This window comes from Vombatus ursinus, unplaced genomic scaffold, assembly GCF_900497805.2.
Source record: "Vombatus ursinus unplaced genomic scaffold, bare-nosed wombat genome assembly UNPS02010822.1, whole genome shotgun sequence".
Classification (NCBI taxonomy): domain Eukaryota; kingdom Metazoa; phylum Chordata; class Mammalia; order Diprotodontia; family Vombatidae; genus Vombatus; species Vombatus ursinus.
The window spans coordinates 5548225-5571451 of NW_020950600.1; the positions used below are offsets into that span (position 1 = coordinate 5548225).

A 23227-nucleotide genomic window follows, 5' to 3' on the forward strand; every position below is an offset into this window, starting at 1 on the left:
TCTTCTCTTCTCCTCTTTTCCCTTCTTCCTCCCCTCTCCTTCCCTCTCCTGTTATTTGTTGTCAGGGATTGTTCCATGGATGGGAGAAGGGGGTGGAATGTGGATGAAGGTGATATAAAGGTGGAGGTGATAGGGTCATAGAATGAGCAATGGAGATGACTGTGGGTGTCACTGAGTCAACCCCTCTCATTTTATAGAGGAGAAAAGTGAGACTTGTAGAGGCTTAAGAAACTGGTCCAGTGTCATACAACCAGTAGCTTTGCAAGGCAGAATTTGAACCCACGTTTTCCTAATTTCCAGTGTAGCAATTTATCTATTCCCACCAATCTGCCTCTAAAGGTATTGGTAAAAACTTCAAATGAAGGCTAAGTCTGCATCCGCCTGCATCCGGAAGTCACTGCCAGCTGTCCAGCTGTAACCTTACTGCCATCCACATTCTGGAGAGCATGGCTTCCATGAACCTCTGGGTGCCATAACACCACCCTCTCCACAGTGGCATTGCAGCGAGATCATTCCATAGTAAGGGGAGGCAGTTAGGTGCAAAGGAAAGAATTGCTGGATTCTGAGTCAGAGGAATAGGTCTAAATCTTAGCTCAGGCCTCAGTTTCCCTATCTGTGAAGTTTCCCCTCACCCTCTCAGGATCCTTCTTGCTGCAGATCCCCTGGTGGATGTGTAATTCTGACCCACGACCAAGCAGTGACAATTCTCAGCAAGTGTGTATTTCCTTCCTTCTGTAATCCTTACGATGGGGGTGGCGGCACATTTTCATTAAAGTGATGATGTTTTCCTTTCTGTTACAATTGTGAACTCTTGGCAGGAAGGTCTGGCTTGTTTTAACCCACCTCTTCCAGGATCAATTGCAATGCAATTCACCCTGAGCTAAAGAGAAATACTACTAGCAGACGCTTGGAGCTTATGTAGATCCCATTCTCACAACTACCCAGTGGTGGAGGTAGGCCATTTTATAGATGAACTTGGCCTTCACCATTCTTTGACATCTTTGACATCTAGAATCTGGTCTCTTTGACCTTTTAGGTGTTAAAGGAGTATACTTTGGTGCTGCTGAACCAAATTAAGTGCAATTGGGAAATAGGTAACAATCCAGTCTTGCAAAATAAATAAAAACACAATGGAACATAATGTTAATATGTGGTTTTCTAAGTCAATATGAAGCCTGCAGGGATCCTCGTGTAGAGTTGAGTTGTCTTGTTTCTATTTGAATTTTATCCCACTGGCTCAGAGCACCAAGAGGCAGTGACCTGCTCAGGGTCTCCCAGCCAGTGTGTGCAGAGGAGGGGCTAGAACCCAGGTCCTCCTGACTCTTCATCCACTATGCCAGGCTGCCTCTTACCTTGTCTTTGCTTGTAAATATTTTTAGATTGACTTAGGTCATCATAGGAGCAAGATTTAGAGCTAGAAGCTGGCTTGCTTATTTTACAGGAAAGGAAACTGAGGCGCAGAGAGGTTAAGCAGGTTGCCCAGGCTTGCACAGCATGATTTGGTACCCAGGTCTTTCTCACTCTAAAACTAGTTCTCCATCCACCCTAGCCCAGGGGAATGTAAGCTCCTCAAGGGTCTGTAGCATTTTCTTTTGTTTTTAATGTGCATCCCTGGCCTAATGCTGGCTTATAATAGATACAACTTAGTATAAATGCCTGTTGTAGAATGAGTGAATGGGTGGAGACTGTTGAAGGATTTTTGTCCTGGTTTCAGTTGACCTGGATGGCCTCTGTGGTGTCTTCCAGCTCAGAGAGTCTTTGTTTCTGTGATTGCCTTAATGGCTGTATGACCTTTGACAAGTCATATCTTGGGACCTTATTTTCCTTATCAGTAAGGTTTTCGGGTTGGACTAGATGATCTCTAAGTTCCCTTCTAGCTGTAAATTCAGTGATCTCACCAAACAAGGAATATCTGCATTTTTTAATGTGTAAGGACTGCTGGGGTAGGGGTACCAGGGGGAGGTGGAGGAGGGACGTACTGAGATGGTGGTTGGGGGATTTGAATTGAAGCTTGTTTTGAATTAAATTGAATTAAAACGTTGTTTGAATTAAAGGTTGTTTCTCTTCCCCCTCCCTCACTTTCTCCCTTCCTCTTCTTTCTTTCCTTTTCCCTTCCTCCTTTTCTTCTCCCTTTCCCACTTTCTTTCTTCCTCTGTCCTCTCTTTCCCCCCTCCTTTCCTTTCCCCTGCCTTCCTCCGTAACTTCACTCCCTCCTTTACTTTCTTTCCCTCCTCCCTCCATCTTTTCCTTCCTCCTCCTCCTTCTCTCTCTGTCTCTTTCTCTCTGCCCCCCACTTCCTTTTTCCCTTCCTTCCCTTCCCTCCTCGCTCCCTCTGCCTTTTCCTTCCTCCTCCTCCTCACTTTTCTTTCTCTCTCTCTGTCTGTCTCTGTCTCTCTGTCTCTCCCTCCCCCCTTCCTCTCTTTCAGCTCCCTCTACCAATTCCAGTTGGCCCCTTCGCTGCACACACAACCTGCATGCGTCAGAGGCAGCCCTTGAACCCAGGGCCGGCTGTCTCTCCACTGTTCATGTTACCTCTCTCTAGACTGTCTCTTGATCTCTGTAACAGTCATTGGGCGCGTAGAGTAGACACTTCCTTTCCCTGGGCTTCTTTGTCAATATTTGGCGTTCCTTTTGCTTATCAGTGTCCGCATTCTTCTAATGTCCTCGTCAAGGATCTGTTGATCCCTCCATTCATTCCGGGCCAGGTGTGCCCTTTATAGAGGATGCCTCTTTTGGGGCTCCCTCTGCTGGCCTTCGCCAGGATAGAGCTGAATCAGATTGAAGACTGAAACATTCCTTTTTCTTTGTCCCCAAGTAATCCCAGGAGGTAGAAGAAGCACTTTGGGTGTCCTTTTCTCAGTTGTTCCTGCAAAGTGAAGGACATCAGATAGTTCTGTAAACAGTAGACCCAAACCTTTTCATTCTGACCTGGCCGCTTCTTGGGGTTCAGTGATTAGGTGGTAGCCACTTCCTGTTGGCATGTTTCCTGCTGAGAGGCACGGTGGCTTAGTCGGTGGAGGGCTGGTCTTGGAGTCAGGAAGACCTGCTTTTGAGATGTGACCCTGAGACCTGGCCGTCCAAAACTGGACAAATAATCTAAGTTCTTAGAGTTCCAGGCAGCTCCCTAACAGTGAGTGATAGATGAGTCAGCCAGTCAGTCTTCTTGGGTAGCAGAATGAACACTGGTCCAGACCAGGGGTGGGGAACCTGATGCCTTGAGGCCACATGTGGCTTTCCAGGTCCTTGGGTGCGGCCTTTTGACTAAGTCCAAGTTTTACAGAACAAATCCTTTTATTAAAGGGATTTGCTCTGTGAAGTTTGGATTCAGTCAAAGGGCTGCACTTGAGGACCTAGAGGGCCATGATGCCTTGAGGCCACATGTGGCCTTCCAGGTCCTTGGGTGCGGCCTTTTGACTGAGTCCAAGTTTTACAGAACAAATCCTTTTATTAAAGGGATTTGCTCTGTGAAGTTTGGATTCAGTCAAAGGGCTGCACTTGAGGACCTAGAGGGCCATGTGTGGCCTTGAGGTCACAGATTCCCCACCCCTGGTTCAGACTCTGTGGACCTGGGCTACTTCACCCCCCCCCCCCTTTTAAAATTCATTCTTAGATTCTCCTCTCCAAAAAAAAAAAAGGTACTTCTAAAACATTGCTTTCATTTCCTCAAGGTTGGGTCATTGGATTGTGGAATTTAGAATGAGAAGGCACCATGGTAGGGTAGGAGCGCTGAATTAGGAGTCAGAGCACCCAGGTTTGAATCCTTGCTCTGCCATTTATCAGCTATGTGGACCTCGGGCAAATGACTTCCTCTTGCTGGGCATGTACCCTCATCTGTAAAACGTGGGCATTGACCCCAGAAGTCCCTCCCAGCTCTGAAGCCCAGGCAGTCTTTGAGCCCTGCTGACTCTTAAAATGGAATCTGGCTTTTCATTTTGTTAGGTGATGACTGGGCAAGTCGAGACCTCAAACTGCCGTTGGACTTTCCTTTCAAAACACCCCACCCATACGGAGTAGTGTGTTCAGGTCTGGGCACTGTGTTTTAGGAAGGATGTTGGTAAGCTGGATGTCAGCCAGGATGGTGACGTGCCTCAAGATCATAGGAACGTAACTTTAGAGCAGGAATTGACATTGATTCAAACCCCATCATTTTATAGGTTAGGAAACTGAGGCCCAGAGTGGTTGAGTGAGTCGGCCAAGATCACACAGCTAGTAAGTTTCTGAGGTGTGATTTGAGACCAGTCCTTCCTGACTCCAATTCCTGCTGTCTGTCCAATTCATCGTTCCTCTTTTTTTTTTTTTTTTTTTTGCTTTTTGGTGAGGCAGTCGGGGTTAAGTGACTTGCTCAGGGTCACACAGCTAGTAAGGGTCAAGTGTCTGAGGCTGGATTTGAACTCAGGTCCCTCCTTTTGTCTCTTGAAGGAAGTAGGGATATTCATCCTGAAGAAAGACTTAGAGGAGGCTTGAATGTTTGAAGGTTTGTCCTGTGAAATAGGGGTTAAACTCGTGATGTTTGGGCACCATGGGGGCAGAACCAGGAACAAGGGTTACAGATTGCCAAGAGACAGCTAGAGGGTTGATGCCCCTAACTTGGTAATCATGAGAGCTGTCTGTAAGTGGAATGGGCCGCCTCAGGAGGCGGGGAGTTTTCTGTCCATGAAGGGCTCCAGCAGGGCCCAGAAGACCTCATGTGGGTATGACGTAGAGGGATTCTTGCTCATGGAGGGTTTGGACTAAGTGGCTTCCAAAAATTCCTTCCCTCTCTGAGATTCCTGGATTCTGATAGCATCAAACAAGTTGGAGGCATCATCAAACAGCAGTAAGAGCTGTATCAAATGTCCCGCTGAGTTGACGTGGTGTCTCTTGCCTTGTTTTTCCATTTCATTAGGTGATCCATGTACCATATCTTCTCAGATGGAACTGGAAGAAGCTTTTCGCCTGTACTGTCGACACAGAGATGAAGGACTCATCATTCATGGCAAGTAGCTGGAAATGAAACTTCCTGGCCTCTCTCCCAGGGCATTCTTTGGAGAATGGTTTAACTGGGGCTCGTCTCTTTGACTCAGGCTGACCCTTGGCCGCAGGAAATTATTGCGTAGGTTCTAAATGCTGGCCAAGGTGGGTGGTTTGTTTTTCAGTTCAGATATATTATCCCACCATTTATTCTTTGCAATTATGCTTCCCAGCATGGAGAAGCTAATGATCACTCTTGCCCTCAGTGGCCCTTTTCACAACTCTTAGGGGATGGGGAATATCCACAGATGCTTATTATAACATTATCACTTTAATCTAAGCTCACTCTAGTCCAATTGTACTCCAAGTATTGTACAAGGCGTGGGGGAAACAGAGACAGAAGAGAGACAGATCCTGCCCTCAGGGAGCTTACATTCTCCATAACTCTAAACTGCTATTAATTTGATCATTAACTATTGGGGACATTTAGGATAAGGAGATATTTTCTCCTTGAGGAATATTACTTTTTTCCCCCTAACTTCATTGTTCTCATTTCCATCCTTTGAAAATCTCTCTAAATGTCTCATTTAATGATGAACAAATTCCCCCCTGGTCACACTCTCCATATCCCAGTAGTTCACCATTCAAACCCATTCTCCATCTTGTTCAGTCGTGTCTGACTCTCCATGACCCAATTTGGGGTTTTCTTGGCAGAGATACTGGAGTGTTTTGCCATTTCCTCCTCCAGCTCATTTTGCAGATGAGGAAACTGAGGCAAACAGGATGAAGTGACTTGCCTAGAGCCATACATCTAGTAAGTGTCTGAGGTCAGATTTGAGCTCGGGTCTTCCTGACTCCAGGCCTGCACCACCTAGCTGCCCCATCTCCCACTACCAGTTAGATTCCTTATTTCTACTGTCCTCAATCCATCCCACCCCCGAAGTCTCAGTCAAATGCTACTCATCCCTTGACAGTTCCCTCGGGGATACCTGCTCCATAGGCAACAAACTTGCTTTCATCTTAAATCTTTTCCTTTCCCATTCCTTCCATTTTGTAGCTGTCACTGAGACCTGATGACACAACCTCCTTGGCCACCCTTTACAGCACTGACTGCATTTTCATTCCATTGCACTCACTGGTTGAGGCAGGTGACTTGGAATACTCCTTCCTCTCCATTGCCTCTTCCCGGTTCTCCTTTCACCACCATCACTTGATTACTTCTCCTCCTTTTGAGGTTCATGCAATCCACTCTACCATTCAGTCAAAATTCTGGTAGATGTTGCCTGCAAACTTCCTGTATGTTCCCCTTCCTTCCTCAATGAGTTCAGTACCTGGCTCAGCTTTCTCTCCTCCCCAAAACCTGCTCTCATACTGGGGCATTTCAACCTACATATTGAGACTCCTTTGAATACCCTAACCTCTCAGTTCCTCAACCTACTTGTTTTTCATGACCTTACTTCTCTGCCCAACTCAACCACACACAAAGATGGTCATACCCTTGATTTCATCATCACCTAAAAATATACCACCTCCATGTTCATGAACTTGGAAGTTCCCTTATCTGACTAAATCTATTTGACTTTCCACTTCTCCTTCTGCCTTTTCTTGCCTAACCCTGTTCTTTGTCCACCCTGTGACCTCATTCCTCAACTCCCTCACCTCTTCCAAGGTTATTGCCTCTGTACTAGCCACTCTCTCTTCTTTTCCCCATGTTGGTGAATTTGGTGAACCAGTTGAACTCAACATTTTCCTCTTCTCTTGAGGCCCTAGCCCCCTTATCATATTGCTCACTGTGTCCTGCCATGCCTCAGTCTTGGTTTACTCCCACTGTCCACTGCCTTCCTTTCTACACACATGCTGTTCACCAAAGGTGAAGAATGCCATGCAACTGTTCTGCCTGGATCCATTAGCGATTTATGTTATATAACCCCTACTGGGCCCTCTCTGCCGCTGGGCAATCCTGTTATTCTTCCCTTATCAACTCACTATCCCACTCTCCACAGCAGCTCTTCCAAATCTTTTCATCCCTTTTCAAACCTCCCAGCTAGGTGGTACAGTGGATAGTCAGGAAGACCTGAGTTCAAATCTGCCCTCAGACACTTAGTGGTTGTATAACCCTGGGCTAGCTACTTAATCCTGTTTGCCTCAGTTTCCTCATCTGTCAAATGAGCTTGAGAAGGAAATGATAAGCCACTCCAGTACCTTTGCTACGATACCCAAATGGGGTCTTAGAGAGTTGGACACAACTGAAATGACTGAACAACAATAAACCTAAGAAGCTTGTCTCATATTTTACTAAAAAAGTCGAGGCCACTTGCCGTGAGCTCCTTCTTCGCCCCTTCTCATCCAAATTCACTCCTATGCCTTCTTCCACTATTTCCTCCTTGACCTCCGTCCCATACCCCTTCTCCTTACGAGGGCCAACCCCTCTATCTCCCTTGTATCCTGTGTTCTCCAACAAACTGCTCCTCTGTCATACGTACTTATCTTCAATCTCTGCCCGCCAGTCTGCTGCTTACAAACAGAACCATGTCTCCCAAGCCCTGGAAAAACAAAAACAAAAACAACCCTCACCTGCGATGTCCCACGAACTATCACCCTATATCTTTGCTGCCTTTTGTGGCTAAACTCTTTGGGAAGACCATCTGCAATGGGTGCCTTTACATCTTCTCTTTTCACTTTCTTCTTAACTGTCTACAGTGTAGACTTTTGACCTCATTATTCCACCCAAACTCCTCTCTCCAAAGTTACAAGTAATCTCTTCATTGCCTCACTAATGACCTTTCTCAGTCCTCATTCCCCTTGACCCCTCTACACCATTGACACTGGTGATCACTCTCTTCTCTATAGGTTTTCAGGACATTCATCTCTCCTGGTTCTCCTCCTCCCAATCAGACCACTCCTTCTCAGTCTCCCCTAATGGATATTCATCCAAGTCATACCTGCCAGCTGTGGGCATCCCACAAAGTTGTCTATCCTGGGCCCTCTTCTGCTTCTGTACTCTTTCACTTGGCAATCTCATTAGTTACCATGGATTCAATGATCATCTCTATGCTAATGATTTACAAACCGATTTATCCAGCCCTAACCTCTACTGACCTCTAATCTTGTGTCTTCCACTGCCTACGACGTCCAGTTGACATCTTAAACCCAACATGTCCAAGACTGAACTCTTTTCCCCTCTACATCCTGTTACCACCTTTCTTATTACTGTAGAAGGCAACACCATCTTCCCAGTCCTTTGGACGTACAACCTGGGAATCATCCTGGATTCTTCCCTCTCTCCCCCCCTTCCCCCATAACCAGTCTATTGCTTTCCAGCCGCCTTCTTTCCTCTGATACTGCCCCCTCCCCCTCCTTCCAGTGCAGCCCCTCACTCTTGGATTATTGCAGTAGGCTGCTGGTGGGTCTGCCTGCCTTAAATCTGTACCCTCTCCACTTCATCCACAATTCAGCTGCTAAAGTGCTTTTCCTAAAGCACAAATCTGATCATGTCACACCCCCCACCCCCCATTCAGTAAACTCCAGTGGCTTCCTATTGTCTCTAAGATCAAACAGAAATATCTTGTCTTTGGTGTTTAAAACCCTTCATAACCAAGCCCTCCTCTTTCTACCTTTTTGTCCCGCCTCCTCCCCTCCCCAGTGCATTCTTTGATCCAGTGCCCTTGGCCTCCTGGTTGGTCCTCAGACAAGAGACTCCATCTCTTGGCTTCGGGTCTTTTCTTTGGCCACCTCCAAAGCCTGCCATGCTCTTCCTCCTCATTCTCTACCTCCCGGCTTCCTTCAAGTCCCAGCTGAAATCCCATCTTCCGTAGGATGCATTTCCTGACCCTACTTCGATCTAGTGCCTTCTGTCCATTGATCGCTCCTTCTTTATCCTGTATATCTCATGTTGGCACCTAGTTCACTTATTGTCTCCTCCATCACAGTGTGAGCACCTCAAGGGTAGGGTCTATAACCCCAGCACCTAACATAGTACCTGGTACATAGTAGGTACATAATAAATGCTTATTGACTGACTGAGTGATAGAGATACTTAGATTTCTTTAGTTTACACATCCTCTCAGCTTTTCAGGTTTGGAGATGGGTTGTGGATTCTGGTGATGCAAAGCATAGGAGTATTGTCTTCAAATTTATCCTTTTTATCCCTGCTTCTCAGCCTGTAATCCAGAATTCTCTCAGCTTCACACGCCATCCCTGTGGCCTCTGTGAAGAAAAGTGTGGCAGTGGCCAAGATATTTTGTATTTCTAACTCCCTGATCATGCCATTTCCCCTTTGGACCTTCTCTTTGGGAAGGAGAAGGCAGAAGGGATTCTAACATCTCAGAGTTCTGAATCTTCTACTTGGTAAAAAAATTCTTTTTTTTTGATGAGTGAGTAATCCATCTGATTTATGAGAAAACATGACAGAAGATTCAGACAGAGATGGGCAGGCATGGGTGGGTTGGAAGAGATCACAGATTCCTTGGGGGGTATTTGAATAATCCATTTTAAGGGTGTTATGTAAGCAAATGGCAAATTTATCCCAGATGATGGAGATGATTTGGAAAAAAAGAATTTTATTAAATGCTTTTTAAATAAATGAATTTATGAACATTTTAAGGATTAATCCCGGAATCTCTGGATAGATTTTAGAATACTGTATCTTGATCTTTTATAACCCAATTTCTTGTTACTTCTTCCCTCCCTTAAATCTTGTCTTACTGTGTTTTTGAGACCTTTAACTGTGTAATTTAGGGCACATGTGCGTAAGATGTACGCAGGTTATCCAGAATTTGACTTTAAAAGCCTTTCTAGAGTGACTTGTTTCTCATCAGAACACTCTTTAGAAATACTTGAGCATTCAAATTGCATGCAGATTATTCAGAGGGAGGGCTCGTCTCTTCAAGGCACTAACTCCTTTTTCTTTGTCTGTGTTCAGTTTTTCCGAGCATCCCAGAGAAGCCAGGAATGCCCTGCCCAGGAGAAGACAGTGAGTACTCAAAAACTTCCTAGCATTTTGATGGAGGGCATTGAACTTTCTGGAGAGTTGAACTGAATGGCTTTAGAGGGATGTGTTTGATACCAAAGTTGTTGTAGCTGTATCGGGGTAAATCTGGTCTAGTTATAAAAGATGTCAGGTGGCATGATGTTGTGGAAATAGAATGTTCTCCAGGAATGATGTTCAAATTTCAACCCTGATGCTTTCTAGCCATGTGACCCTGGGCAAGTCACTTACATTCCCTGCATCTCAGTTACCTCCTCTAAAAAACAAGGGTTAATAGTCCCAGTGTTATCTCCCTCCCAGGGGTGTTGTGAGTCTCAAATGAGATAATGTTTGTCAAATGCTTTGCCAGCTGGAAGCTGTATAGAAATGTCACCTCTTATTGTTGATAAGTATTCTGTGACCTTGTGAAAAAAGGGAAAATTGAAGTCTCCAGACGGACGGTGAATACAGATTGCATTTTCAGTATAATCGCTTTTCTTCCCATCCTGCTTTTTCTTGTTTTGGTTTCTTGGATTGGGATCCTCTGTCTTTTAATTGGTTAGTCAGTGGCATGATGAGAAATCTCAGATGAGCCCCCTCTGCCCTGGGTGGTTGGAAGGGCCGGGCAGCCGTAGGTGGCCTCACCTCTGCCCTCCTGGCTTCTTTCACTCAGCCCACCCTACTGCCATGGGCTGTTCATTTGGTTTGGTTTCACTACAATATGTGGCCTCTAGGGGCACCATTATTTTTACCCCCAAAAAAGCGACTTGTTTTATTAAAATAGTTTATACATTAATACTTTAGTACAACCAACCTAAACTTGCTTAATACCTATGTCCATTTAAATCAATTTAATTTCATTAAAGTACCATCACTCCTTACTCTTTCCTACACATCCCTCATCCAAATTCTTTACTTAGCTATTCATTCTCATTTGCTTTTACCCTTATGTAATATGAATTAATGTGTGCTCTCAACACCTAAGCCACTAGATGATGTGGTGGAGAGAGAGCTGGACCAGGAGTCTGAAGAATCTGAGTTCAAATTCAGCCTCAAACATTTAGCGGCTTGTGTGACTATCTTTCTGTCTCCCCAAGCTTAACTTGCGTAGAGCCTGGCATATAGTAAGTGCTTCATAAATACTTGTTGACCAATTGACTCTAGGCAAGTTACCTCTGTCTGTTTCAGTTTGCTCATCCATGAAATGCAGATAATCGTGGCACCCACCTCCCAGGATTGTTGGGGGGATCAAATGAGATAGTATATCTAAAGGGTTTTCCAGATCTAAAAGCATGATGATAATGGTCATGATGGTTCAGTCATTTTTGCTTTGCGTTATTTCATAAAGGTATTTCTAGGCACTACAGTACTCTATTATGTGAATGTCTCATAATTTATTTGACTATTTCCTTACTGGATATCTGGGTTACCTCTGTTAGTTTGCATTTTATTTAGCACTCCCATGGACACTTTTTTTTTGTAACAGATAGTTCTTTAGAAGAAAAAGAATGTACTCATTTCTAGGTATTTGGGGATGGCATCATCCTGATTGTACAGTGCTCTGGAAGGTTGGAAGAAGAAGGTCCCCCAAATGTCTTTTGAGACTTTGCCATATAATGATTGGTTCAAAGAACAAGCAAAGAGAAGGCTCGGAGGTGTTAGCTGTCCTTTGAGATCTGTGGTCACTCTAAGAGAAATTGGTATAATAGTCCACACTTAGAAAAACAAGTAGATGAAAAATGTGTGTTGCCCAGATACTGACATGCAGTTGAATGGGAAATGTGTTGGTTAGTTCATCAGAGCACATGATAGCTGAATGAATGAATGAAAAAGAACTTATTAAATGCTAACTTTGGGCCAGGCTGTGAGCCAAGAAGCAAGACCTGCCCTCACGGAGCTTATATTCTAATGTTGTTGATTAATTGTTTAGTCACGTCTGATTGTTGGTGACCCCATTTGGGGTTTTCTTGGCAAAGATCCTGGAGTGATTTGTCATTTCTTTCTGCAGCTCATTTTACGAATGAGGAAACTGGGACAAACAGTGTGAAGTGACTTGCTCAGGGTCACACAGCTAGTAAATGTCTGAGGTCAGATTTGAACTCAGGAAGAGTTCATTCTATGCAGCACTCTGTACACTGCGCCACCTAGCTGCCCCAGTAATGGTGGTGTTGTTTAGTCATTTCTGACCTTTTGGGGATTTTCTCTGCAAAAATATATATATATATATATACACATATATATTTTGGCTAGGCAATGGGGTTAAGTGACTTGCACAGGGTCACATAGCTAGTAAGCGTTATGTGTCTGACGTCGGATTTGAACTGAGGTCCTCCTGAATCCAGGGCCGGTGCTCTATCCACTGCACCACTTAGCTGCCCCCCAAAAATATATTCTAACAGGGGAAGACAATACCACTGATTGGGGAATGGTAGCCAGGGAGAAGTGCTTTGGATAGAGAATGAAGAGGGAATGATTTGAGTCAGAAGGCATTTAATTGACTTGCCCTTTCCAGGAGTGATGTTCCTGATCTGATTGCTGTTTCCAGAGCTAACTCTCTTAAAGTAAACCTGAAAAGATAGCTTGCGGAGGGGCCTTAGAGATGTTCTGTTCAGCCCCAGCTGCCACAGCTTTGGAACAGTGGGTGGAAGTTGTAGAGATTTAGCATGATATCAGGGAAGACTTCCAAACAATTAGTTATCCAAAAGTGGAATGGGGCTGCTAGGTGGTGCCATTGTGGATAGAGTGCTGGGCCTGGAGTCAGGAAGAATCATCTTCCTAAGTTCAAATCTGGCCTCAGACACTTACTAGTTGTGTGACCCTGGGCAAGTCACTTCACTCTGTTTGCCTCAGTTTCCTCACCTGCAAAATGAGCTGGAGAAGGAAATGGCAAACCACTCCAGTCCCTCTGCCGAGAAAATCCCAAATGGGGACACAAATAGTGGGGCATGACTGAAAAATGACTGAATGTGAAAAGTGGAATGAGGTGCTTTTGGAGGTAGTGGGTCTGCCCCTCATGGGAGGGCTTCAAGCCAAGACTGCAAGACAACTTGTTTTGGGTGCGTTGCAGTAGGGACTCTCTTTGGGTATGGGCTGGAGTAAACCAATGAGATGTCTTCCAACTCTGGAATTCTAGGATTCGGGAGTATAGCAGGGCCTTCATGAGAACCAGAGCCACCCAAAGTCACTGGCCTAATATTCCTCAAGGGAAAAACCGAATGGACAAAGAATGTGTGTTCCCAGATTTGGATGTGGAGTTGAGTGGGAATTCTGTTGCGTTAGTTCATCGGTGCGTGTCTTTTGGATATGTCCTATCAATGGACAAAACACTGTGACCATTAATGACTCAGAGAAACATGACAGGCTGGGTCTTCTTTGGGAAATCAGGCGTTCTTGAATGATTCCTTGCCACTTGATGTCACAAAAACGTATCTATTTAAGTCCTGCATTCTCTTGGTGATGCTAAATTGCTGTGATTCATTGAACCTGATGATCTGAGAAGAAGCAGAATTGCAGGTGACTCAAAGGGTAATGGTGGGTGTCAGTGAACTACCTCGCGTTACCCACAGGGATATGCATGAGAAGGGATGCAGGAGGCACCATGAAGAGGATGGGTAAATGGAATTGAATTGAAAAAATGTGGAGCTGTGGGAACCCCTTAAGGTCTAGAAATGTCCAGAGGGCTCAGGGTTGGGCTGGGTGGTTGGTGAGCCAGACTGGCAGTGCCAGTCATCCACCTATATTGTCAGTGGCAGCCCCGACGCCCTGCCACCATCTTACTGTGGAAAAGCGGCGCATCACTTGGTGGCCCTTGGGAACGTTCCCTGGCCAGTTTGACTTTTCTTGTCTTGTCTTTGTATCAGTCTTACCAAGTGCCCCTCTGCTCTGAGACAGTTCAAGCCTATGTAACATAGAATGGATGAGGTCACATTCCTTACTGCTTGCTTGATGTCACCTTTGTCCAGATTTCAAAGCTATTTAGGATCATAGGTCATGGAATCATAGATTTAGAGCAGGGACTCAGAAATCATTTACAAATGAGGAGACAGAGTAAGGGAGGGGAAATGTTCATGAGATTGTAGATTTAGAGCTGGAAAGGACCCTTTGATCCAACCCCCTTATTTTATGCATGCCAAAACTGAGGACCAGAGAGGTTATATATCTTGCCCAAGGTCATGCAGGTCATAGATTTAGAGCTAGAGGGCACCTTTAAGGCCCTTGAGCCCAAGTCCTTCATTTTATAGATGAGGAAACGGAGGCCCAGAGGGGTCATCCAACTAGTAAGATTGAGGGAGGACTCGATCCCAGATCTTCAGGGTTCCAAGTCCAGTATTTCTTTACTATATAAGTCGATACACACATTTAGGAGGAAGGTGGAAAGGGTCAAGGTTGTGCACCTTTTATGAAAAATGTCCAAAGAGAATGGATACCAAAGGACAGTAGTACCATAGTGGTGGGGAAAGTTTTCATATCAAACAATGTTCAGTCCGGGTGTTGGGTTGGGGGAAGGTGGGGAGAGGTTCAGTGGAAAGAACACTGTCCTGGAGTCAGAATTCCTGGGTTCAAAACCCACCTTGGATGCTTCCCGTTCCTGAAGTGACTCTGGGCAGGTCATTTCACTTCCACGATGCTCTGTTTCCTCATCTGTAAGATGAGGGATTGGTTAAAACAGCCTCTTAAGGTCTGTTCCTTTCAGTTCTAGATCTGTGCTATCAGGCTAATAGATGAACAACCCCCTAGGTCTGTGTCCGTCGAACTATGGGAAGACATGGGTAACAATCCCATAGGATTAGAACAGTTAGGTGGGCTGGGAACTGTTCCAGGGCAGGAAAACTCCCATTAATGAGATCACGGATTCCTTCTCTCCCCAGCCTCCTGCCCCCAAGATCTTAGCTCATTGGCAGAGAAAAGATGAAGATGACAGTATCACTGCTTGACAATTACAAAGTGTAACTTGATGGTGGGGCATCCAGATGTCCGTGCGTGGTGCTTAGAGGTTCAGCTACAGATAAGTAGGCATGGGATTCAGGAGAGAGAGGGAGGCCGTTAGAAGTGATTGGCCTAGAAAATCTAATGAAGCTTTGACAGCGGCTGGAACCCCCACCTCCATTTCCTAAATGTGAGTGTCTTTTCCCTCAGAAAGTTTATTTTTCCCATTGGCTGCTTTTTATAGTGTGAAGATGGAAAGGAATGTGCATTTGTTTAGCACCTACTGTATGTTAGGCACTATGTTAGTACTTTATATTATCTCATTGATCCTCACAACAGCTCTGGAAGTTGGTTCCCTATTTTGTACACAAGGGAACTGGGGCAAAGAGGTTAAATGACTTGCCCAGGGTTTCACAGTTAGTAAGTGTCTGAGGCCAGATTTGAACACATATCTTCCTGCCTCCAGGCCCAAAGGTTTATCCACTGTGCCACCTAGCTGCCTCATGTTATTACTATGTAATAATATGTATTAGCTATATAATTTACTTTTTACATTGTAATTACTTTTACCTCATTTTTTTTTTGTGAGTAGCTCATAGGAAAAGGTTATATAAGTAAGCTGAAAATTATATTTTTTATTATTAGTGGCATGTAGACTCCTTGAGGGTACAGGGCTGTTTGAGTTTAGTCTTCCATCCCCAGTGCCTAGCAGAGAGCTGGCATGCAGTAGATGCCAAATAGTTGCTTTCTAAAGACTTGATTTTCTGCATACAGATACCAATTCAGTAGCACCTTGAGGGCAGTGACTGATTTTTATCTTCTACCCCTAGTGCTTAGCACAGTGCTGGTGTGCAGTAGGTGCTTAATATTTGCTAAGTAATTGGCTGTCTGTGTACATGTTCATTATTCTAGTAGCTCCTTTAGAGCAAGGCGTGTTTCATTTTTGTCTTTGTCTCCCCAGCATGGTGCCTGGCATGTATGTAGTAGGAGATCAATAAATGCTTGTTGAATGATTTTTCTGTGTACGTTTTATTTCGCTCCAGTATTATATAAGTTTCTCGAGGGCAGGGGCTGTTTAACTTTGTCTTTGCATCCCCAGTGCCCAGCAGAGTGATTGGCACCCAGTGGCAGTCAGTAAATGCGTGTTGCAGAGATGTGACTCCCAAAATGCTAGCTATTACTCTGAACACTTCAGGATGGGAGGGTCCGAGGCCTGGGAGTGTAGAGCTCTCAACGTGCCCCATGTGCCATTTACCCAATGGGAAGAAGAGCAGGTGTTGGGATTTCCATGCAGGATTCAAACTCAGGGCTCCCTGACTCCAAGACCGGCCTTCTCTGCAGTGATCCACTCAAGTGGGAGCGATGGGCGTTGAGCCCGTGTCTTTCTGAGTCACAGCCCAACACACCATCTACTCTCAATTTCTTCCAACTCGAAAATTCTATCACTTTTGAGCCGGTGGTGTTAACCCCAGACAGAACTATGTGGGAGGCTTCTACTGCCCCAATGCAGTTCTACAAACGCAAATTTCCTCCCACGAGCAAGGCCCTGTGATAGGCTGGGAATCTGAGCGTAGGAATGGGCACCACTGGTCTGGGGTTCTAGAGTTAGGGAGGAAGGACAGAGCAAAAGAGCTAGGAGAAAATACACAGGGGGAGTGATCCAGGCTCTCATTTGAAAAAGTTGTGGGTGAAAGCAGAGAAAAATGTGCCATCAGAGCTAGGCCTTGAAGGGAGTAAAAGGGCTGACTCATTTTCCCCATGTTTTCTGTCCTAACCCCACTTTTTCCACCCCCTTCATTCACTCATTCATCACCTCTCTCTTCAAGAGATTTAGAATGGGAGATTTCGGACATCGGCAGTAGCATGAGTAACAGTGTGGCACTGGCTTGGGGTCCTCAGGACCTGGGTTCAGATCCCAAGATCTGTTCACTTTATCTCCTTGGGCCTCAATTTCCTCATCTGTAAAATTAGGAGGTTGGATTAGATTGCCCCTGCTGACCCTTCCAGCTCTTAATCTATGATCTTGAGATGTGGGAAAGTGGGTCTCCTGCCTTCAAACCCAGCTCTCTTTCTCTTGCTGAATGATGAGATGCCATCAGGTTCTGTGACCTAGCCTTCCTCTCTGTGGTCCTCTGACCTTCCCGATGGGCAAGGTCTATTCTGAGTGTTCTGTCTGCAGAAGGCTGCTTTGAGTTTAGGTACCATTGATGTTTTCTGTCTTGTGATGAAGCTTATCCCTGAATCTTGTAGCTATGATTGGCCTCCCCAGACTGCATTGCCACCTCTCCCAACCTCCATCTTCTCATAGAACAACTTAGTGTCTGACTGTTGTGATATAGCCAAGATGTTGAGGCTAGCTAATATTCTTCTGTGTAGGTCAAAGCAAGACCTTTGCTCAACATGGGCCGGGCATCTGATTAAAGCAATTTTTCTAAAGTAGCTGTCCTACATGAGACTTGGGTGAGATGGTGTCCAGAGAAGTGATGGAACCCAAGTTGGCAAATGAGAGAGAGAGACAGAGAAAGGAGAGAGAGACAGAGAGACACACCGAGAGAAACAAAGACAAATAAGGGAAGTAGCCAAATGAGTATTTTCATAACAATGGGATCCTTAGAAATTCCCAAATGAATAATATACTCATTAGGATAAAATTGCTCTGTCTTCAAACAAATAATTTCCTCTCTATTCCATGGTCAGTCACACCCATGATGTGATTGATGTACCATCTCCCTCCAGAGCTTTCTTCCCCTAACCCATCTCTGCTCTTAACGGCCTGTTGTTCTTACCCTATTAATTCTCAATCTGTGGTAACTTCCTCCTCTCTGATTTCTCTGTTCCTGGGCTACATTTAATGACTGGAAGAAAATAAACATGGTGCCGCTGTAAAATTCATGCATCCTTCACTCAACTGGGCCATCACCTGCTTGGCAATCCTTTTAGTCAAATCTTTGACTTATGGTCATGTTCCCTATGGTGACTATGGCCAGTTCTTCCTCACTCCTCAAACCTCCCATCACTCTTTATTTTTTATTTTTTTTAATTAATTTATTTTGATTTATCAGCAATCACTTCCATAAGCTTTTGAGTTTAAAATTTCTTCTCCCCCTTCCTCCCCACCTCCCTACCCGAGATGACGCGCAATCTGATATAGGCTATACATGTACATTCCTATTAAACATATTTTCGCATTAGTGATGTTGTAAGTAAGAATTAGAACCAATAGGAGGAACCACCAGAAAGAGGAAACAAAACTCAACAGAAGAAAAAAAAGTAGCAAATAGCATGCTTCGATCTGCATTCAAACTCCTTAGTTCTTTCTTTGGATGTGGATAGCATTTTCCATCACGAGGCCTTTGGAGATGTCTTAGATCCTTGTATTGCAGGGAAGGGTTAAGTTTATCAATACTCACATCACTCTTGATCAACCCACACATACCCTACATCCTCCTCTTCTCTGCCAAAGACTTTGACTTTGACTTGACTTGAGAAAATTGAGGCTAACAGAAATACCCTTCCCAGGTGTCCTCCGTACCCCAGCATTTCTGTGTCTTCATCCATCTCCTCTTCTCTTGCCGTAGAGCCAGCGTTGACTCTCTTGTACTTCCTAGGGTGTAATCTTTTTTGACTAGGACTTCAATTTTTAAAATATAAAATATCACTGTATCCTGACCTCCTTCCCTTCTATTTCTTTTTTTTACTTTTAGGCAGTTGGGGTTAAGTGACTTGCCCAGGGTCACACAGCTAGTAAGTGTCTAGTGTTTGGTCTGAGGCCAGATTTGAACTCTGGTCCTCCTGACTTCAGGGCCAGTGCTCTATCCACTGTGCCACCTAGCTACCCCACCTTCCCTTCTATTTCAAAGAAAGATGTGTGTCTCTTCTTCTCCTCAAGTTAACTTCTTTATGTTTTCATGGTCTTTCCCTCCCATTGGTCACATATATTGCCAGGCTGTCCTTGGTGGTCTCTCTGTCTCACTGTTTGTCTCAGTTTCTCTTATCGCTCTGGATTCTGCTTTCTGTCTGTCTTTCACCTTCAATCTCTCCTCCTGCATTGGATATTTTCCCTAATACTAGACCTAAAGTCATTCCTCTTCTATTCCTCCAACCATCCCTAGGTCTTTCAATTCACTTAAACTACCGGTATAGGATTATAGGTTTAGATGTAGAGCAGATTTTAGAGGCCATACAGTACACCCCACCTCCCCCTTATTTTACAGATGAGAAAACTGGGCCCCAGAGAGCTTAAGTGATCTACTCAGGTTACACAGGTAAGTGGTAGGGATTTGAACCCAGGTCTTTGAACTCCAGATGTAGTGTATTTCCTGCTGCACCACCCTGGCTCCATTGCTTGAATTCTATAATGTTTGACATTCTTGATCACCCCTTACTCCTCCTCCCCTCATTTATGTCAAAACACTGCCATCTACTTCAATGAGAAGTGGTAGATTCAGTACTAGGTACCACAGTTCAGAAAGGACATTGCAAATCTGGAGGGTGTCTGGAGGAGGGTGACCAGGAGGGCCTTGAGTTACGTCCTATGAAGATCAGTTGTAGAAACCTGGCACGTTTGGGTTGGAGAAGAGAAGAGCCAGTTGCTGTCTTTCTCTATTTGAAGGGTGGTCTTGTGGAAGAGGGAATGGATTTATTCTTTTTGGCCCTAAAGGCAGAACTGAGATCAATGGTGAGGGAAGGTGAACAGAGGGAAATTTAAATGGGATGTCAGGAAAAACTTCCTAGACAATTAGAACCACCCCAAAGTGGGATGGAATGGACTGCCAAGAGATGTGGTGGCTTTCCCCTCCTTGGAGGTCTTCACAAAGAGTCTGAATGACCATTTATTGCCTGTGTTGTCTTATTGGGGTCTACGTTGGACCAGATGGCCTCAGAGGTCACTTGAAACTTGGAGATTCTGGGGTCTCCTCATGGCCAACGCGCCATTTCCTTCAGGGACTCCTTTTCCGGATGGAAGCCACGCACTCATGAAGCAGAAACCTTAGTTCACCAACCGCTCTAATAAAAACAGCAATTCATTTATAGTAATTTCTGCGAAACATTCTTGAAACACGGCCGTATTATCATGTGAAATCCTTTCAGATTAGGGTAGCATATGTTATCCTTTGGTGTTTATATGTACATACCATACTGTTTTGTGAAAAGTTTAAGTATAGCGTTCAGCCGGATCTCAAATTATTTCCAAAGATCAAAGTGAAAAACTAGTTTTCTCCTTAAAATAGGCTTCCAATAAAATTAGCAAGCTGCCAATGCAGCCGGAGTTCCTCTAGTTTTGCAAAATCATGGATGTTTTGGAATGGACTGCATTTGGCGGAAAGTTGGTTAATATTATGTGATTATGTAAATTTGTTTTAAAAAAAAAACTTCCAAAACCAATTTGTGTTACTAGTTGCAATCCAGTGTGGATCTGATTGATCAGATTTCTTTCTTGAGAAACATATGCATTTGCCTGATACCTGAAACAGTAATTATCAAGTTTTTATTAACACACACATCCAAGGAGGGTGAAGTAAAGATATGGACTGGAGGCAGGGACTTGGAATAAATGAATTCTTAGTATCTTTTTTTTTTTTTAATTTTGCTTCAGTTTTGTCTTCTTTGTCCAATGAATTTAAATGAAATTCTCTGTTTTGAAACTAGTGAATAGAGAGCCTCCCTCAGAATCAGGAAGACCTGAGTTCGAGTTCCACCAAACTGTGTGCCCCTGGGCAGGTCCCTTACCTGCCCAGTAATCTAGGTAGCGTGCTGAAGATTAGGAGATACCAACCGTCATTCATACAGGGAATTTCCTTAATTTCTTATGCTAGGTCCAATGCTTAGCTAATAAAAAGAGAAAAAAAGTCATAGAGTGGTAGCTTAGATTTTCTCTGCATTGTGCCCTCTTCCTTCTCCCCATCCTCTTTTTTTTCTCCCAACTCTAACCAATAATTACAGAATTTGAAGAAATTCCCTGAATGTTAGACACCTAAGGAGTGTGTGTCTATCTAAAAGTTAATGGTTCTGTCTGGAACTTATTGGTATAATTTGTTTGAGAATAAGGGGCATGTATGTGTCTAATAGTAGAAACCTCAATAGACGGGGTCTCAGGTTTGTGAACTTTTAATGACCTCTCTTGCCACCTTCTGGAAGCCCTTTGGGATCACCTTCTCTCCGGTCTTTTTTCCTTTCTCCGTCATTTCTAAGGGGTAATGTTGGCATAATGCAAAGAAGACCTAGAATCCAAAGGCTGGATTGGCTTCCTCTTCTGACATGCACTGGCTGAACTTTGGGAAGGCCCTTGGATTTGTTTAGCCCTCGGTTTTTTGTCCATAAAATGGGTATAAGGAATTTTTCCTTGCCCTCACTTCAGAGGGCCATCATGATCATGTATGAAAAAGTGCTTCGTTCAGATCGTAGATGGAAAGCTGACCAAAACCTTAGAAGCTATCTAGGCCCACTCCTTCATTTTACAGATAAGGAAACTGAGGCTCAGAGGAGTGAATTGATTTACCAGGGTCATGTGGAAATGTCAGAGTCTGACTTGAACCCTGGTCTATTTGACCCCAAGTCCCATGTTTCTAACCACTTCACCATACAGCCCCTAGACCAGAAGAGGGGTCTGTGTGTGTGCGTGGAGTGTTCTAGACTTTTTCTCAGCTCTAGTAACCTTACCTGTTGCTTGGCCATTTCTAGTTACTTGGCATTTTTTAAGGTCTTTGCTGCCTGGGTGAGTGGGTAGGATGGCAAAGGTGCCTGTCCTCTCATCATACCCCGCTACGCCCCCCTGTGGTGCCCTTCCTTCTCTTCCTGTGTCTGCTTCTCTGGGCACCCCCATCCCCATCCCCACCCCATCCAGGAAATGAACGTGCTACAATAAGCTGAAATTGTATCTTTTTTGGTCCCCCGTTTATCTATCGCCTCTTAGTTGATGCCATTGGAGGGATGTTCCTGGCCCTCAAACATCCCCCTTCCTATCCTGCATACTGTGATGGCAGTGACATCATGTTCTGACATCCTTGTGGCCCCTTCCCTGGGTTTGTTTTGGTGGTCACCTGGTCTCACTTTCCTTCCCATCAGTCCATGGTTTTTACCTTGTTTTTCATTTCCAAAGTGTGGCCACGCTCCGGGGATATCTCCTTTCCTTTCTGCCTTTTTTTTTTTTTAAAGAGAGCTTTTTTCCCCCTCCCCCGACTTGGGGCGACTGCAGAAATATTTGTTTTTCTGTGACATCAGCTCCTCGCCATCCATGCCATGTTTTAGTTTGTGCCTCAGCCGCTTGCTACAGCCTCCCCAGGGAGTCAGTACCACCCGTGCCTGGATACATGAGGCAGAGATGTGAACGAGAGAGAGAGAGAGAGAGAGAGGGAGAGAACAGGCTAACCTATTCTATTAGCTATCTGCCTTTAACATTCAAGCGGTTTCTGCCCATTAGCCTTGGTGTCTAGTGATACTCCAACGATAACATCTGGGAAATACGGGAGAGGGGGGAAAATGTATCCTTTTTTACCTACTGCACGGTAAAGTCAAAAAGAGAGAGAGATAGAGCGAGAGCGAAAATCTCATGCTGAGGAAGCCACCATATAAAGGCCAGTGAGTAATGCATGTGTCTTCTGGGTAATCCGTGCCGTCTGTGACATCCACTGCTGCTTGTGGTTGCCTCCACCAGTGCTCTGTGTGTGTGTGTGTGTGTGTGTGTGTTTGTCTGGTCTTCATGCAGTGCAGGAGATAGCCAAAATGCTGACTTCTTTTATCATGTAGTTGCCTTGGGCCCCTCCATCCTCCTTTGCAAGCACAGATTGTTACAAATGCAGATAGCTTGGGTGTCTCCTGCGTGCCTGTGTGTGGGGATGTGGCTGGAGCCCCTCGGAGTCATGTCACCTGGAATGCAGTGAACGGGCTGCCGGTTTGCTTGTTTATTTTTTTTTCTTCCAAGCAGGGAAGGGAAGGGGGCCAGCATTTTTTCTTTTTTTTTAAAGACAAACAAGGCACTGGAGAGACCATGCCCAGTGAATGATGCTTCTGATAAGGGAGATTAATGAAGGAAATGTATCCAAAAAGGACTGACGGTATGTGATCTGTAATTGAGGCCTGCTAAGTGCGAGTGAGCTTGCTTGCTTGAATTTTTGCATTTTTTGTTTTGTTGTGGTTTTTTTTTTTTTAAACCTCGTAAGTGGCCGGCCCTCTCCCTTCCTCTTCTCCCCTAATAAAATAAAACGAAGAACCCAGGGATAATCTTGAGTCATTGGTTTACCTAGTCACCAAATGGATGCTGCCAATTTGGTATTTCGTTGTGACAGATGTGTTGTATAATTGTGATGGATCTCTAATATAGCCTGGAAGGAACGAACACACACACACACACACACACACACACACACACACACACACACACACACA

General features: G+C 44.7%; 1 protein-coding gene across 1 annotated transcript in view; it reads left to right on the forward strand.

Annotated features, from left to right (window-relative positions):
• Nucleotides 1-23227, forward strand: part of PRKCZ (protein kinase C zeta) — a 243018-nt gene that overhangs the window by 28424 nt on the left and 191367 nt on the right. The window contains exons 4-5 of the mRNA XM_027855466.1: nucleotides 4886-4975; nucleotides 9872-9922. Coding sequence (XP_027711267.1) covers nucleotides 4886-4975; nucleotides 9872-9922 — 141 coding nt within the window. The remainder of the gene's footprint in view (nucleotides 1-4885; nucleotides 4976-9871; nucleotides 9923-23227) is intronic.